At 43.1% G+C, this 14,874-nt stretch overlaps 2 protein-coding genes across 5 annotated transcripts in view; both read left to right on the top strand.

Annotated features, from left to right (window-relative positions):
• The window catches only part of NPHP4 (nephrocystin 4), a 249,137-nt gene that overhangs the window by 59,739 nt on the left and 174,524 nt on the right, over positions 1–14,874 (top strand). For all 4 annotated transcript variants that reach the window (XM_077250341.1, XM_077250340.1, XM_077250338.1 and 1 more), the window contains exon 7: positions 11,216–11,352. In XM_077250341.1, coding sequence (XP_077106456.1) covers positions 11,216–11,352 — 137 coding nt within the window. The remainder of the gene's footprint in view (positions 1–11,215; positions 11,353–14,874) is intronic.
• On the top strand, positions 1,487–3,613 carry LOC143764609 (uncharacterized). The gene is made up of 3 exons (XM_077250342.1): positions 1,487–1,815; positions 2,373–2,523; positions 2,694–3,613. Exons 1-3 carry the CDS (start codon positions 1,799–1,801, stop codon positions 2,961–2,963), a joined length of 438 nt encoding a protein of 145 aa, XP_077106457.1. The 5' UTR covers positions 1,487–1,798; the 3' UTR covers positions 2,964–3,613.

Below are 14,874 nucleotides of genomic sequence, written 5' to 3'. Positions count from 1 at the left end.
TCAACTGGGAGACCAAGGAGATTATCTTTCCAACAAGGAGCAACTCAGCATTAACTGAAGCTGTCCCCGAGTCCACAGCTACGGAACCACCGGTACAGGTATTTACTTTACCTTCAGCATATAAAGAGTTCTCTGACATCTGTGACAAGAAGAATGCAGATCAGCTTCCTCCACACAGGCATTATGACTGTCCCATTGAGTTGCTTCCTGGGGCAGCTATTCCTTTTGGTAACGTATATCCTTTGGCGGCACCTGAGCTTAAAGCCTTAAAGGAGTTTATTGATGAAAATCTGGCCAAAGGCTTCATACGTCCTTCTTCACCAGCAGGGGCACCTATATTTTTTGTAAAGAAGAAGGATGGGTCCCTGAGACCCTGTGTGGACTATCAAGAGCTCAATAAGGTATCCGTACAGAATCGTTACCCTTTGCCTCTGATTCCCGAATTACTGGAAAGAGTCCGCCATGCTAAGGTGTTCGATAAACTGGATCTTCGTGGGGCTTATAATTTGGTGCGTATTCGTCCAGGGGATGAGTGGAAGACAGCATTCCGATGCCGGTATGGATACTTTGAATATCTCTTGATGCCCTTCGGGCTTTGTAATGCCCCTGCAACGTTTCAACACCTTGCTAATGACATTTTCAGAGATTTGTTGGACCAGTTTGTCTTGATCTATTTGGACGATATTCTAATCTTTCTGACTCTCTACAGGAACATGAAGAACATGTCAAAGCTGTTTTAAGAAGTCTGAAAGAGAACCATCTGTATATCAAGCCGGAGAAATGCGAGTTCCATCTTTCTGAGATACAGTTCTTGGGTTATATCATCTCTCCCCAGGGGCTGAACATGGAATCTGGTAAGATTCAGGCTATCCTTGACTGGCCGGCACCCAAGAACGTTAAGGAGGTGCAACGTTTTATTGGTTTTGCAAATTTCTACAGACGTTTTATTAGAAATTTTTCTGATATTGTCCGTCCCATTACTTCCTTGACAAAGAAGGAAAAGCCCTTTAAGTGGTCATCACAGGGCCAAGAAGCTTTTGATCGGCTTAAGATCTGTTTCACCTCAACACCGCTGTTGATACACCCAGATACAACACTTTCTTTCATTGTGGAGGTGGACCCTTGGGGGCTATTCTCTCCCAAAGAACTGAAGAGAAGGGTCTGCTACATCCTTGTGCTTTCTTTTCCCGTAGACTAATCTCAGCAGAGAAGAATTACGATGTATGAGACAAGGAATTGCTGGCTATTATTGCAGCTTTCAAGGAATGGAGGCATCATCTGCAAGGAGCTGCACAACAGATCGTAGTGCTTACTGACCATCGCAATTTAGAGTTCCTCAGATCCGCTAAATGTCTTTCTCCTCGTCAGGCTCGTTGGAAGTTATTTTTAAATCAATTTAACTTTGTTATCTCATACCGTCCAGGTTCTCGTAATGGGAAGGCTGATGCTTTATCCCGAATCCATGCTGCGGATTCCGTACCTGGAGCCCCGTCCAAGACCATTCTATCTGATGCCAATTTCATCGGAGTTATCCACGATCAGGACTTGTGGAAGGAGTGCAGGGAGGCCTATGATGGTGATGTATTTCTGGCCAACCCACCTGTTGCTATTAATGTTGTCTTTAAGGGTGGCATGTGGTTCAGAGATCGACGTATCTACGTCCCTGAGGCCGTCCATCTGCAGATCCTCAAGTTGGTACATGACTCCAAGTTGGCTGGTCACAGGGGGGTACAGAAGACACAAGAGTTCCTAAGCCGATTTTTCTGGTGGCCAACTTGCCTGAAGGATACTAAGGACTATGTTCTCTCTTGCGAGGTATGTGCTCGTTACAAGACTCCTCATGTGGCACCTGCGGGTCTCCTGCAACCATTACCTGTTCCATCCCGACCTTGGGGGTCTATATCAATGGACTTTATTGTGGAGCTGCCTACATCGGGGGGCATGAATACGATCATGGTAGTAGTTGATCGCCTGACTAAAGCCGCTCATTTTGTTCCATGCACCGGCCTCCCCTCAGCTAAGGATACAGTGAACTTGGTTATTCAGAATGTCTTCCGGCTGCATGGGGTCCCGGATGAGATCATCTCTGACCGTGGCGTACAGTTCACTTCAAGATTCTGGAAGGGGTTTTGCTCTGCACTCAATATTACTGTCTGTCTCTCTTCCGCTTACCATCCCCAGACAAATGGTCAGAGTGAGCGTACCAACCAGTCGTTGGAACAATATCTAAGATGCTATGTTAGCCATCTCCAAGATGTTTGGTTGGAATTACTGCCGTTAGCCGAATTTTCATACAATAATTCTCAGAGTGCCTCCACTAAGTTCACTCCTTTCTTTGCCAATCTGGGTTATCATCCATGTATCTTACCTAGGTCTCCGATTAATTCTCCGGTTCCAGCAGTTGAGGAAAGGCTGACTGAGATGAGGCAAAATCTGGAGGTTCTGAAAGAATTCCTGACCACGGCTCAAAAACGTTATAGGAGATCGGCTGATAGATTCCGTAAACCTGCACCCATGTTCAAGGTAGGAGATTCCGTGTGGTTAGCAACTAAGAATCTGAAGTTAAACGTTCCTTCACAAAAACTTGGACAGAAATTCATTGGCCCCTTCAAGATCAACGGTATTGTGAGCTGAAGGTACACCCAGTTTTTCATGTATCTTTACTAAAGCCTGTATCTCCTAATACCTTCCAGGGACGTGTTGTGCCACCTCCGCAGCCTGTGGTGATTGATGGGCAAGAACAATTTGTGGTGGAGGAAATTATTGATTCCAGGATTCGCAGGAATCGGCTCCAATATCTGATAAGATGGCAGGGATATCCCCCTGAGGAAGACTCTTGGGAACCTGTGGAAAACATCAATGCCCAACAGAAGATCTCTCGTTTTCATCAAATATTCCCTGAAAACCAGGTCCAGGATCGTCCTGAGGCCGCTTCTGAGGAGGGAGTAATGTCAGGACTCTGAACATTTTGATTACCTTTTGTGCATTACTGCCCTTTTCCAAGATGGCGTCTTTGGTCTCATGTGCACTGTGTCTTCCTGCTATAAAACTCCACCCCGGCCTTCAGTCTGTGCTAGAGAATTCTGCCTTGCATCCAGCTCCTGACGACTCCCTGGCTTTGCCCCTGCACCTGCTCCTGTGAACCTGTGTGGAGATTGTGCTACTCAGCTCTGAGTTTCTGCTGCATACATCGGTTTCCAGTAATCCTCCATCTGGCTGCTTGTGTTTGTTTCCATCTGCATTTGCTGGACATGTAAGCTGTTGCTGTTCTGCTTAAACCTGAGACTTTTACCCAGGCCTTCCTGGTTGTGCTAAGATATTATTTGAACTGCCTTATAAGCATATCTATCTGTGTTTGGACTACCAAGGACTTATTCGTGTCAAGTATCCTCAAGAATAATTGTGCTTCATAGACTTTCTGCGTGATTGCATTTTCCTCTGAAGTGTTTCCTATAGACTGTTAAGCTGCGTTTAATATTTACACCAAGTGTTGTGGACTTGACTTTCTCTCTGCACCTGTTTGAATCACCGTGTGATAATATAGACTTTACCACTTATAAAACTGTGTCCTGTAGTTGTCTTGTTCCATGCAAAGAGTCTCCTGAGTTATCCCTTATAATCATTACATACTGCCCCTATGTACAAATATATAACTACTATAATACTGCTACTATGTACAAGACTATAACTACTATAATACTGCCCCTATGTACAAGAATATAACTACTATAATACTGCCCCTATGTACAGGAATATACTATAATACTGTCCCTATGTATAAGAATATAACTACTATAATACTGCTCCTATGTACAGGAATATAACTACTATAATACTGACCCTATGTACAGGAATATAACTACTATAATACTGCTCCTATGTACAGGAATATAACTACTATAATACTGCCCCTATGTACAAGAATATAACTGCTATAATATTGCTACTATGTACAAGACTATAACTACTGTAATACTGCCCCTATGTATAAGAATATAACTACTATAATACTGCCCCTATGTACAAGAATGTAACTACTATAATACTGCTCCTATGTACAGGAATATAACTACTATAATACTGCCCCTATGTACAGGAATATAACTACTATAATACTGTCCCTACGTATAAGAATATAACTACTATAATACTGCTCCTATGTACAGGAATATAACTACTATAATACTGCTCCTATGTACAGGAATATAACTACTATGATACTGCTCCTATGTACAAGAATATAGCTACTATAATACTGCTCCTATGTACAAGAATATAACTACTATAATATTGCCCCTATGTACAAGACTATAACTACTATAATACTGCCCCTATGTACAAGAATATAACTACTATAATACTGCCCCTATGTACAAGAATATAACTACTATATTACTACTCCTATGTATATAACTGCTACTGTGTACAATCGTTTTACCTCCCCTATAATATAACTATAAAATTGCATTTGCACCTAGTCTTATTCTTCTATAAGGAGTAGTTTTACATTAGTATCTGTGATGTTCCGCTAATTCTCCACGTAATCGCACTACTGTTCTGACACCCGGAGTCTTTTCAGGGGTATCCATGTATGTAAGCAGTTGAATATTAGAACTGAAAAAACCTGAACCAATTCGGCAGTTTTTATTGTAAAACAAGTGATGGGGGAATATAAATGAGCAGTCTGGACATGCACACAGCTGCTCTGACATTTCCTACATCAGAAGGGAGCAGCGGTTCCGTCTCCTCCGAGATCTGCAAACAACAGCACCAGCGCTATATATCCTCAGCCAAGCCTCCATAGACAGATTTACAATAGAAACTCATTTATTTCTTCCTACAGACACATTTACTACAGAAAAGCAACAAACAAGGAGAACACAATTAACATGCATGTTTGTGCAATGGGCCATATTTTATTAATGACAGCGGTACATAGTGCCGGGCCGGCGTTCCTTCACCTGTGTATAGAAGTTGGATGGAACACGCGGCTTAAATTGGCGTACTAAGGAATGCAGATGCTCGGATGAAAGGTTCCTTGGCTTTGAGCCTGAGCCGTGATTTGGTTTCTTATTGTCCCACTCTTATTATGTTCATGGTCATTGTACTGTGAGAACACCAGCCGTCCCCCACAGACCTTCCTAAATCCATACAAATTCTAGTGTTACATTCAAAGTGATGGAATAAAAGGTGGTTTAATACCCAGCCGTGTAGAAAAGAGGAAACTCATGTGTGCGGAATAGAGAAACTGGGGTGCCGTCATCCATACCAATCACTTTTATACGCCAGTTTTTATTTTTTACCCTCTTCTTTTAGCCCCTGATACATGACAGGTGGAATCTTCGTTGTCAAAATGTATTACCCATCCATTATGAATGGCTAGCACTGTTTCTTGCAGCGCAAAGGTCCTGGGTTCGAATCTAAGGCTAGAATCGAGTCTTGTGGTGTTTATATGCGCTCCCTCAGTTTGAGTAGGTTTCCTCTGTGGTCTCCAATAGCATTCCCATAGGTTAAATGGCTTCCTATGAACTAATATCAGGTGATCACACTATTTTTGAATGTGGCCCATCTGCAAAATCAGATGGTGTCAGGGGAGAGAAAATGATAGGACAGTTTGAACCTAAAGGGGATCTGTCATAAGGTTTTGAGAGCAACGTAGTTTAGAGGCAGTGTTATGGTTATTATTATGTAACAAACTCACACGGGAAAATAGGTAAAACACTAAAAAAACTGCAACTGACCATGGCGATTCTTGTACAGATTAGAGATTCTGATCCGGCAGTCACTAGTGGTTCCTACCTGGGCTGAAATAGCCCTAACAACAGACTAAACTATGGCAACTAGGACCTATGCTGCCTGAAAGGCCGTCGAGTGCATCATGTTCTTTTTAAGTAACTGAAGTGCAGAACAGAGTGAAAAGTACCTATAGAAGGAAAGGAAGGAGTGCTGAGATAGAAAGAGATGCTAGAGTGAGTTAAAACAAACCAGGAAATTAAAAATTAAAACATAAGGTACATACTGCTAGAGAGTATGCCGCCTATTTCCTAAACAAGAAGATGGGTTCAGGGTGAAAAGCATAATGAGCAGAGAGACAAACCCTAGCTGGTCTTTCACTGACTGGCTTGAACTACAGTAGTAGGGCTAGATATCCAAATGAGAATATCACCAGCAGGAAATACAAGCAGGGGGAAAGTATATATAGCTTCACCCGAAAGATGATTGGGCAGATAAATGAGTAAATGAAAATACCTGTTACCCTAAAAAGACTATAATAAGGATAACGGACAATAAACACCAGGAAAAAAGGTGTAACTGCTGTGGCTCAGCATATAGAGAGGCCGACCCGACAACAAAGCACAGGCTCAAGGGTTTGAACCCAGATGCATGCCCAGCAAAGATCCAGAGATGTGTCCCCTACTGGGCCTCTTGTTGTACTTGTGATAAAATCACTTTTATGAGCATCAGATTATTACGAGGGGACTAGTGGTTGCCTGCTATGTAATCCTCCTGCTCCATATAACTATTCCCCCACTACTGATTTGCAGCTTTCTGCCTATGCATAGTGTACACAAAAAGCTGTCATATATTTTTGAGAGAATAAAGATTCTTTAGTAAACAAATAATTACATAAAGTTTAAAATTTCAGTTGGAGAGACAAGTTAAAAACACGGATAAGAGGAGAGGTGATTATAATTCCCATTGATTTGAATGTGAGTGCCGACCACCTCTCCACTGACAGTGATGCCAGACCCATTGGTGGGATCCACATCAACTCTACATTTTGGTAACATCCTGTAGATATTCCCTAAATATAAGGGTTACTAGATGGTGGCCCGATTCTAACGCATCGGGTGTTCTAGAATATGCATGTCCACGTAGTATATTGCCCAGCCACGTAGTATATTGCCCAGCCACGTAGTATATTGCCCAGCCACGTAGTATATTGCCCAGCCACGTAGTATATTGTCCAGCCACGTAGTATATTGGCCAGTCACATAGCCCACGCAGTACATTGCGCAGCCACGCAGTACATTGCGCAGCCCACGTAGTACATTGCACAGCCCACGCAGTACATTGCGCAGCCCACGCAGTACATTGCGCAGCCCACGCAGTACATTGCATGTCCACGTAGTATATTGCCCAGTCACGTAGTATTTTGTCCAGTCACGTAGTATAATGCTTCATGCAGTTATGGCCCCATAGATGCCCCATATAATGCTCCATGCAGTTATGGCCCCATAGATGCCCCATATAATGCTCCATGCAGTTCTTTATGGCCCCATAGATGCCCCATATAATGCCCCATATATTGCTCCATGGAGTTATGGCCCCACAGATGCTCTATATAATGCTCCATGCAGTTATGGCCCCTTATATGTCCCATATAATGCTCCATGCAGTTATGGCCCCATAGATGTCCCATATAATGCTCCATGCAGTTCTTTATGGCCCCATAGATGCCCCATATAATGCCCCATATATTGCTCCATGCAGTTATGGCCCCATAGATGCTCTATATAATGCTCCATGCAGTTATGGCCCCATAGATGGCCCATATAATGCTCCATGCAGTTCTTTATGGCCCCATAGATGCCCCATTTAATGCCCCATATATTGCTCCATGCAGTTATGGCCCTATAGATGCCCCATATAATGCTCCATGCAGTTATGGCCCCTTAGATGTCCCATATAATGCTCCATGCAGTTATGGCCCCTTAGATGTCCCATATAATGCTCCATGCAGTTATGGCCCCATAGATGGCCCATATAATGCTCCATGCAGTTATGGCCCCATAGATGCCCCATGTAATGCTCCATGCAGTTCTTTATGGCCCCATAGACGCTCCATACAGCATTGTGCCACATGTAATGCTGTTGAGGCAATAAAAACAAAATATCACATACTCACCTCTCATCGCTGCTCCTCAGCGTCCCGTCTCTCCGCACTGACTGTTCAGGTGAGAGGGCGGCGCAGTTATATACTGCGTGGGCTGTGCTATATACTATGTGCCCTGTGTTATATACTGCGTGGCCTGTGTTATATACTGCGTGGCTGCTATATACTGCGTGGGCTGTGTTATATAGTAAATGGGCTGTGTTATATATAGTGCGTGGCCTGTATTAACGCATCTGGTATTCTAGAATATGTATGTATGTATATAGCAGCCACATAGTATATAGCACAGGCCACGTACTATTTGTCTGCTATATACTACATGCCTCCTATATACTAAGTATATAACACTGCCCATGTAGTATATAGCACAGCCCCCGCAGTATATCACACAGCACACTTAGTATATAACACTGCCCATGTAGTATATAGCACAGCCCTGCAGTATATAACACTGCCCATGTAATATATAGCACAGCCCCCGCAGTATGTCACACAGCCCACGCAGTATATAACACTGGCCACGTAGTATATAGCAGCCCCTGCAGTATATCACAGCCCACGTAGTATATAACACTGCCCATGTAATATATAGCACAGCCCCCGCAGTATGTCACACAGCCCACGCAGTATATAACACTGGCCACGTAGTATATAGCAGCCCCTGCAGTATATCACACAGCCCACGCAGTATTTAGCAGTGTATTTAGCTTCAATTTTAACATATGCGTCAACTAAGTACTGTTGTGTCAGTTTCCCACCGTTTAAAATAGGATTGAAGTAATTTCGGACAGACAGACGAAAACTGTAGTATTGCAGCTGTGTAATTCTTCTTGAAGTTCCTTGCTGGTGTAGGTTTTCATGCCACCCTTGTTCTCCTCTTGGAAAGAATAGCGGATACAGAAGAGGTTCAAGGTTGCTGTGCAAAATGCTAATTCGTTGTGTCTTAGGAACCAAAGGGTTGTTTTGGTGTGGCTTAAGATGGACTAATATATCCCTTTGAAAAGGAGGTTCTCCGTCATCGTTTTGAAAAACAACTGCGACCTCACTTACACGTGGTTTGTTGTAAAGTCGAGGATTCTGTTTACGTTCTTGTTTAATGGCCATGACAATAGAAGGCATTTCAGTACCATTTTGTATAGCCCTCTGTTCCTCCTCAGCTTGAACGTCTTTTAGCATGCGATATGCGGCAGCAAATGGGCTTATTTTTTGTAAATGTACAGCAATTTGGTTCATCAGTTCAGCATCACACTTTTCGTTTTCTTTTAGGTTCATCCTTTGTTCTGTAGCCTCATTTGTATCAATGATGTATAATTGTGCAAATTTTGGTGGTTGTCCTATTTCTGGGTGAAGTGTTCCAGTGCGGTGGTAGATCTGGCCATGAATTTTAAAACAATAAGGTCCGAATCCAGGGGGCGGTGCAATGTTGGCACCGAATGAAGCAAATGCATGAGAACTGTTGATGCTTCTGATATTTTCCATGAAATTTCTACTGTGTTGATGCATGCCTTTCATTAACTGCTCAAACAGATCTGAGTAGTGAGGTCTCGGTAGCATAACTTTTCCTTTTTGGCAGCATTGAGTAAACTGATTGTCAGATGGTTTTTCATCAATGAAATTCAGAGAGTCACATTTAGAGCAAACTGCATTCATATTCCCACAGTAGTATTCATGAATTGTACTTTCATTGTCTGTTACGTAATGTGCAATTTGTTGAATATTGTCCTGGTTGTGTCTTAGTTGGTAGAGCATTCGTTTTATATGAATTTGGCGATCATGTTGTTCCTGTCGTACAACAGTTTGTTGTGGTGCCTCCGGTTGGCGACGGTGTCTGTGAGATTCCGCATCCTGGGCTTGTCTAGCAGCAGTTTGTTGTGGTGTCTCCTGTTGGCGACAGTGTCTGTGAGATTCCGCATCCTGGGCTTGTCTAGCAGCAGTTTGTTGTGGTGTCTCCTGTTGGCGACGTTGTCTGTGAGATTCCACATCCTGGGCTTGTCTAGCAGCAGTTTGTTGTGGTGCCTCCGGTTGGCGACGGTGTCTGTGAGATTCCGCATCCTGGGCTTGTCTAGCAGCAGGTTGTTGTGGTGTCTCCTGTTGGCGACGTTGTCTGTGAGATTCCGCATCCTGGGCTTGTCTGGCGGCAGTTTGTTGTGGTGTCTCCTGTTCCCGATGTTGTCGTTTTCTTGCTGCTGCTGCTGCTTTTCTGTCATCCTCATTGGCGTATTTTCGTTTACGACCCATTCTAAGATAGAAACACAGGGAGATGCCGCCCATACAGGGAGACGCAGGCACATACCCTACACAATGGCGGCACTTGACAGCAGTGGAGGAGAATGATGATTCCAAAATTCGCGGCAGACTGTGCCGGTCGCTGATTGGTCGAGGCCGGCTGGCCTCGACCAATCAGCAAGGCGGGATTTCCGAGACAGACAGACAATTAGACCCTGAGACAACACAATGGCGGCACTTGAAGCAGTGGAGGACAATGCCCGTCGCTGATTGGTCGAGGCCGGCTGGCCTCGACCAATCAGAGACTGTGCCCGTCGCTGACCAATCAGAGACGCGGGATTTCCAGGAAGAACAGACAATTAAACCCTTAAACAATTATATATATAGCTGTGAATTCCCTTTTAATGTTTAGTTTCTAATCCTGTCCCTCAGGTGCCTCTTACATCTGGTGTGGTACAGAAAAACTGGAGAAAAGCTGATGTCAGGACTGATCCCATAGATTCCTATTCCTATAGGATCATTTTCATCTACCCAGTACATTAATTGTTCCTCGTGAATTGTCCTTCTGCCCGGTCACCACTGATGTGTCAGATGGCATTCTCATTTTGTGAAGTAATGGAATATCTTTGGGATGGCATTGTGAATGATCTCCTAGATATACTTTCCCTTTTTTATCTGATTTCTGGGACCCCCACCAATCGCGAGAATGGAGGGATCAGGTTGCTTGTTATCCCTACACAGAAGCCCATGGTGTACCCATTCTGTAGGGAATAAATGGCACTGTGGCCCCTCCGGTCTCAGGATCACTGGAGGTCCCCAGAGTTCATAAATACAAGCGCTGTATACACACTTTACCAAAATGAAATAGCCCTTTAAAAAAAAAAAGTGTTCCATGGTAGACATTCACTGTAGGTCGGATTCTGGTTTGCAAAGTTCTGGTACGATGTGTTGGATTTTATGGAAATCCTTGCTGATCTGATGAGTACCGTAATTGCTCTCTGTTGTCATGTAATGAACATAGTATGATGCAGGTTGTATTTCCATGTCTAGTAATAACTGACAATTAACAAACCTTTATTTCTAATTTTCAAGTTGACTCTTTAAGGAAGCCTCACTTACAGAAGACAGCAACATGTCACCTGGATAAACTGTGTCTTCTACTGTATCCATCCTTGGAGAAGTTTGAAGAAGAACTAGTAGCTCTGGTCAATAATGATCGTTTCCCTAAGGTAATGGTGATGGTATGCTTCTTCTATTCCCGAGGAGTGCAACTTGCGAATCTTAAGCCACAACCAGCCCTCCATGAAATTTTATGTTGCTCCCTATCTGGTCACTGACATGCATTCCTGCGTGTATGTTGTTTTCAAGTCGAAGAAAAGAGGAGTCTCACTCGGATACCTGTGTTCACCCTCATACATTTTAGAATGGCCGCTTCTTCATGTGACCCTCTCGAGCCGAGTTTATGGCAGTTGATTTTACCATGGAAAGAGCCATATACACCCATGGCCCCCTCATCTCTGGAGCACTGTCTGGGGAGAAGGGGACCCCCTTTTTCTTACAGATGCAGGTTCATCTTTTAGCACTCGCATCTACCGGGCATTTAGGGCATTTAATTTTGTTAGTCTCAAATAATAATATTCCCTTTATGTTTTGCTGAGTGATTTAGTATAACAATGTGTCCTTCAATCCTGAAAGGTTTTGCAGTTCTAATCTAGACCAGTTTCACAATTTTTTTTTAAATGGGTGGTGTTTTATGGTTCTCTAAGGTGTAAAAAAGGCCTAAAACTAGAAATGGTGAAAAAATATGGATCCTAGCAGTCAGTAAAAGTAAAAGAACATGCTTATTATTTGTTATTCTTCTACCTGTTAGTAAGAACAGTCATAGAGACCAATAGAAAGTTATCTGAAAAATTGCAAACTTCAAGGCTCATTCACTATCCTGCCCTTGGAATTGGGCCAGCTCACATTGTTTTGTAAGATTTGGTCCCAGAGTGGCAATCTGTGCTTCTTATTTTTAACACTGTCATCAGAAAATGTCGTATTGTTTAAATCAGGTTTTTGTGTTGCATGTATTTAAAAAAAAAAAAAATGTTGCCAGTTTTTTTTTTCCACAAGTTTTATTAAAAAAACAAAAGCACAAAATTGATAAATTTTGTAATTTTCACACCAGCCACTGGGGCTTTTTTAGACTCTGTCCTTTCAGGGGCAGTTTCCAGCAGTATCATTATCATCAGAGGCAGGATTACAATGACAGGTAACACTTCTCTACACAGCTGATGACACAGGATCCACCAATCGCAATAGGTGATGTCACAGCTGATACTCCTCCCTTTACAATAACCTTTGCACTTGGTAATTAAATGCTTCAATGTAAAATATAGGGTCAGTGTCTGTTAATTGTGACTATGTACATGTGTTGTTTCCTGAGACTACAGGAAGTTGGAGTCTAAAAACAAGCCCCTGTGGCCAGTGTGAAAATTGCAAGATTTGAAACTTTTTTTATACAGATTGTGATATGGAAATTTAAAAAAGAAAAATACATTGAACATTTGATTTAAACAATAGGCAATTTTCTGATTAGTTTCCCTTTTAAAGGGGTTAGCCACTTTCTGCCAAAGTTTCAGCAAGACCAAAACCTGAAATGCCAAATCTAATGCTAAAATGGAGCATTCTGACCTTGGCACCCAAATTGAAGCCCCCTGATGCCCATGGCTACCACGTGGACTACAAGTCTCCAGTACGTCGGCAAATACAGGTGTAACCATTCACCTGGCGAGTGACCTGGGACATCTTTCCTGGCCCTAACACTAGGGGGTGCCCTAGCTCACCCTGTTCCCCAGGATACTTCAGATGGCGAAGATGCCGGGGCCTCTGCCCTTTCCCTATCTCTTAGATTAGCCCTTTGTCTTTCCCTTTCCCCCACTCAGAGAAGAGGGGGCGCTACTGTGCACCGCAGTACACCAACCCAACAGACAGGGTAACAAAAACAAGGGTAAACTGAAAACTCCACACACAAAATATACACTCACATATAACAGGTATTCACCAGGGTGTGTAGGGAGGGGGAAGAAAGCCACACAGGGAAGGATAAGGAATTACCAAGCGTGCAAACCAGACAGAAGTCGCTAATAAACTCCTCCAGCACTTCCACTCCTCAAAACCAACTTCTCCCACTCCTGTGTCTTGCAGCAATTGCTAACAAAGACAAGGACTTGGTAATCGAGTCCAGATTTTATAGGGAAAAAGAGTGGCTAACCGAGCACAACTGAATGCAGGAATTTCCAACATGGCCGATTAACCCCTGTTCTGCTGAAAGAAATAAACACCTTTAATATACTGGAGAAGTTCTTCTTCTCAGCGGCGAAATAGGAGCCACCAGACGCTGCGGTCTTCTGGCTCCGCTGCGTTGCGGTAACCCTGTGACAACAGGAGATCGTACAGCCTGTGTCTGTGCATGCGCAGAAGAAGACACACCGGAGGAGCTAGCTTGTCACATGGGTAAATCGAATGACCGCTGCCGCCATTCAGTCTAACGGTGTCGTGGTTTGTGATAAACTCTCCAGTCCTGGAATAAAGAAATATGTGGCCCTAACTGCTGCAGGAGGGAGCACTATTTTATTCTTTGCTTTTTATTTTATTTTTTTATAATTTTTTTCTTTCTCTTTTTTCCCCCCTGTAATTACTGTCTTCATGTGACCTCCCCCCTGTTTGCCCCAATTACCACCCTATCGCTAGGTCAGATACAAGAACCGGCATTACTGTCTATGCTGGTGTGGATACGGGCTCCCCTGCGGACCCGTGCGCACAAATCCACGCTCCCACCATTAGATTGCAGGCGCGGCAAGAACAAAGTGGGTTAAAATACCACTTAAATGATCTGTGCTGGGCTTATGTACTTCCATTTTTTATTTTTTTGGGCTTTGCTGCCGGCATTCAGTATATCAATAATAAAAGATAGTGTTTCAGGATTGTATTTTTTATTTATTTCTCAGGCTTAAGTTAATCTGATGTGAAAATCAGACAAGAACACATGTAGACTGACACAATACGTGAGACGTTTTCACAATTCTGTTCCGTCTGAAATCCTTCCAAGGCTGCTACTATGGTATCTGAGAAAAGAAAATCATTTCAGGAATATCTTTTAAAGGGGTTGTCCGGTCTGAAATGAAAAGTCTGCAGTCACGAATAATCTGTCTGGCTGAGGACCATTTTTTTCCCATTTGCGAATAGAAAGCAAAAATATCATAGCTTTATTATTTTATGCAAAAAGTTTTACAATATTAGTAAAATTTAAAGGGAATCCATCCAAAGGATTTCACCCCGTCCCCCCAAACCATTTATATGTGCATGTAGCTCTTTCAAAGACAAATCCAGCAATACCTTTATATGGTCAGTCTGTTCCACTATTACTGAAAAATCAGCATTTGAATTGATATGCAAATGAGTCTGAAGGGCTATGGTGGATCTGAAGCCTCCATCACTCCAGCTCTATTCTCTGCACATCGCCGCCCCCTCCTGTTTGCCTTACCACTTCTTTGCCTGAAGTCAAACAGCATAGAGGCTTCCAGTTAAGCAGGAGGTGGGCTGGGAATAGAGCTGGAGTGACAGAGGCTTCAGATCTACCATAGTACTTCAGCTTAATTTGCATATTAATTCAAATTCCGATTTCTCAGTAATGGAGGAACGAACTGGCCATCTGGACAGCTATAGGGTCATTAAATGGTTTGTGTGGGGGGAAAATCCCGCTGACA

This window comes from Ranitomeya variabilis, chromosome 4, assembly GCF_051348905.1.
Source record: "Ranitomeya variabilis isolate aRanVar5 chromosome 4, aRanVar5.hap1, whole genome shotgun sequence".
Lineage (NCBI taxonomy): Eukaryota > Metazoa > Chordata > Amphibia > Anura > Dendrobatidae > Ranitomeya > Ranitomeya variabilis.
The sequence above is the reverse complement of the archived record's forward strand: the minus strand, read 5'-3'. Positions and strand labels throughout refer to the sequence as shown.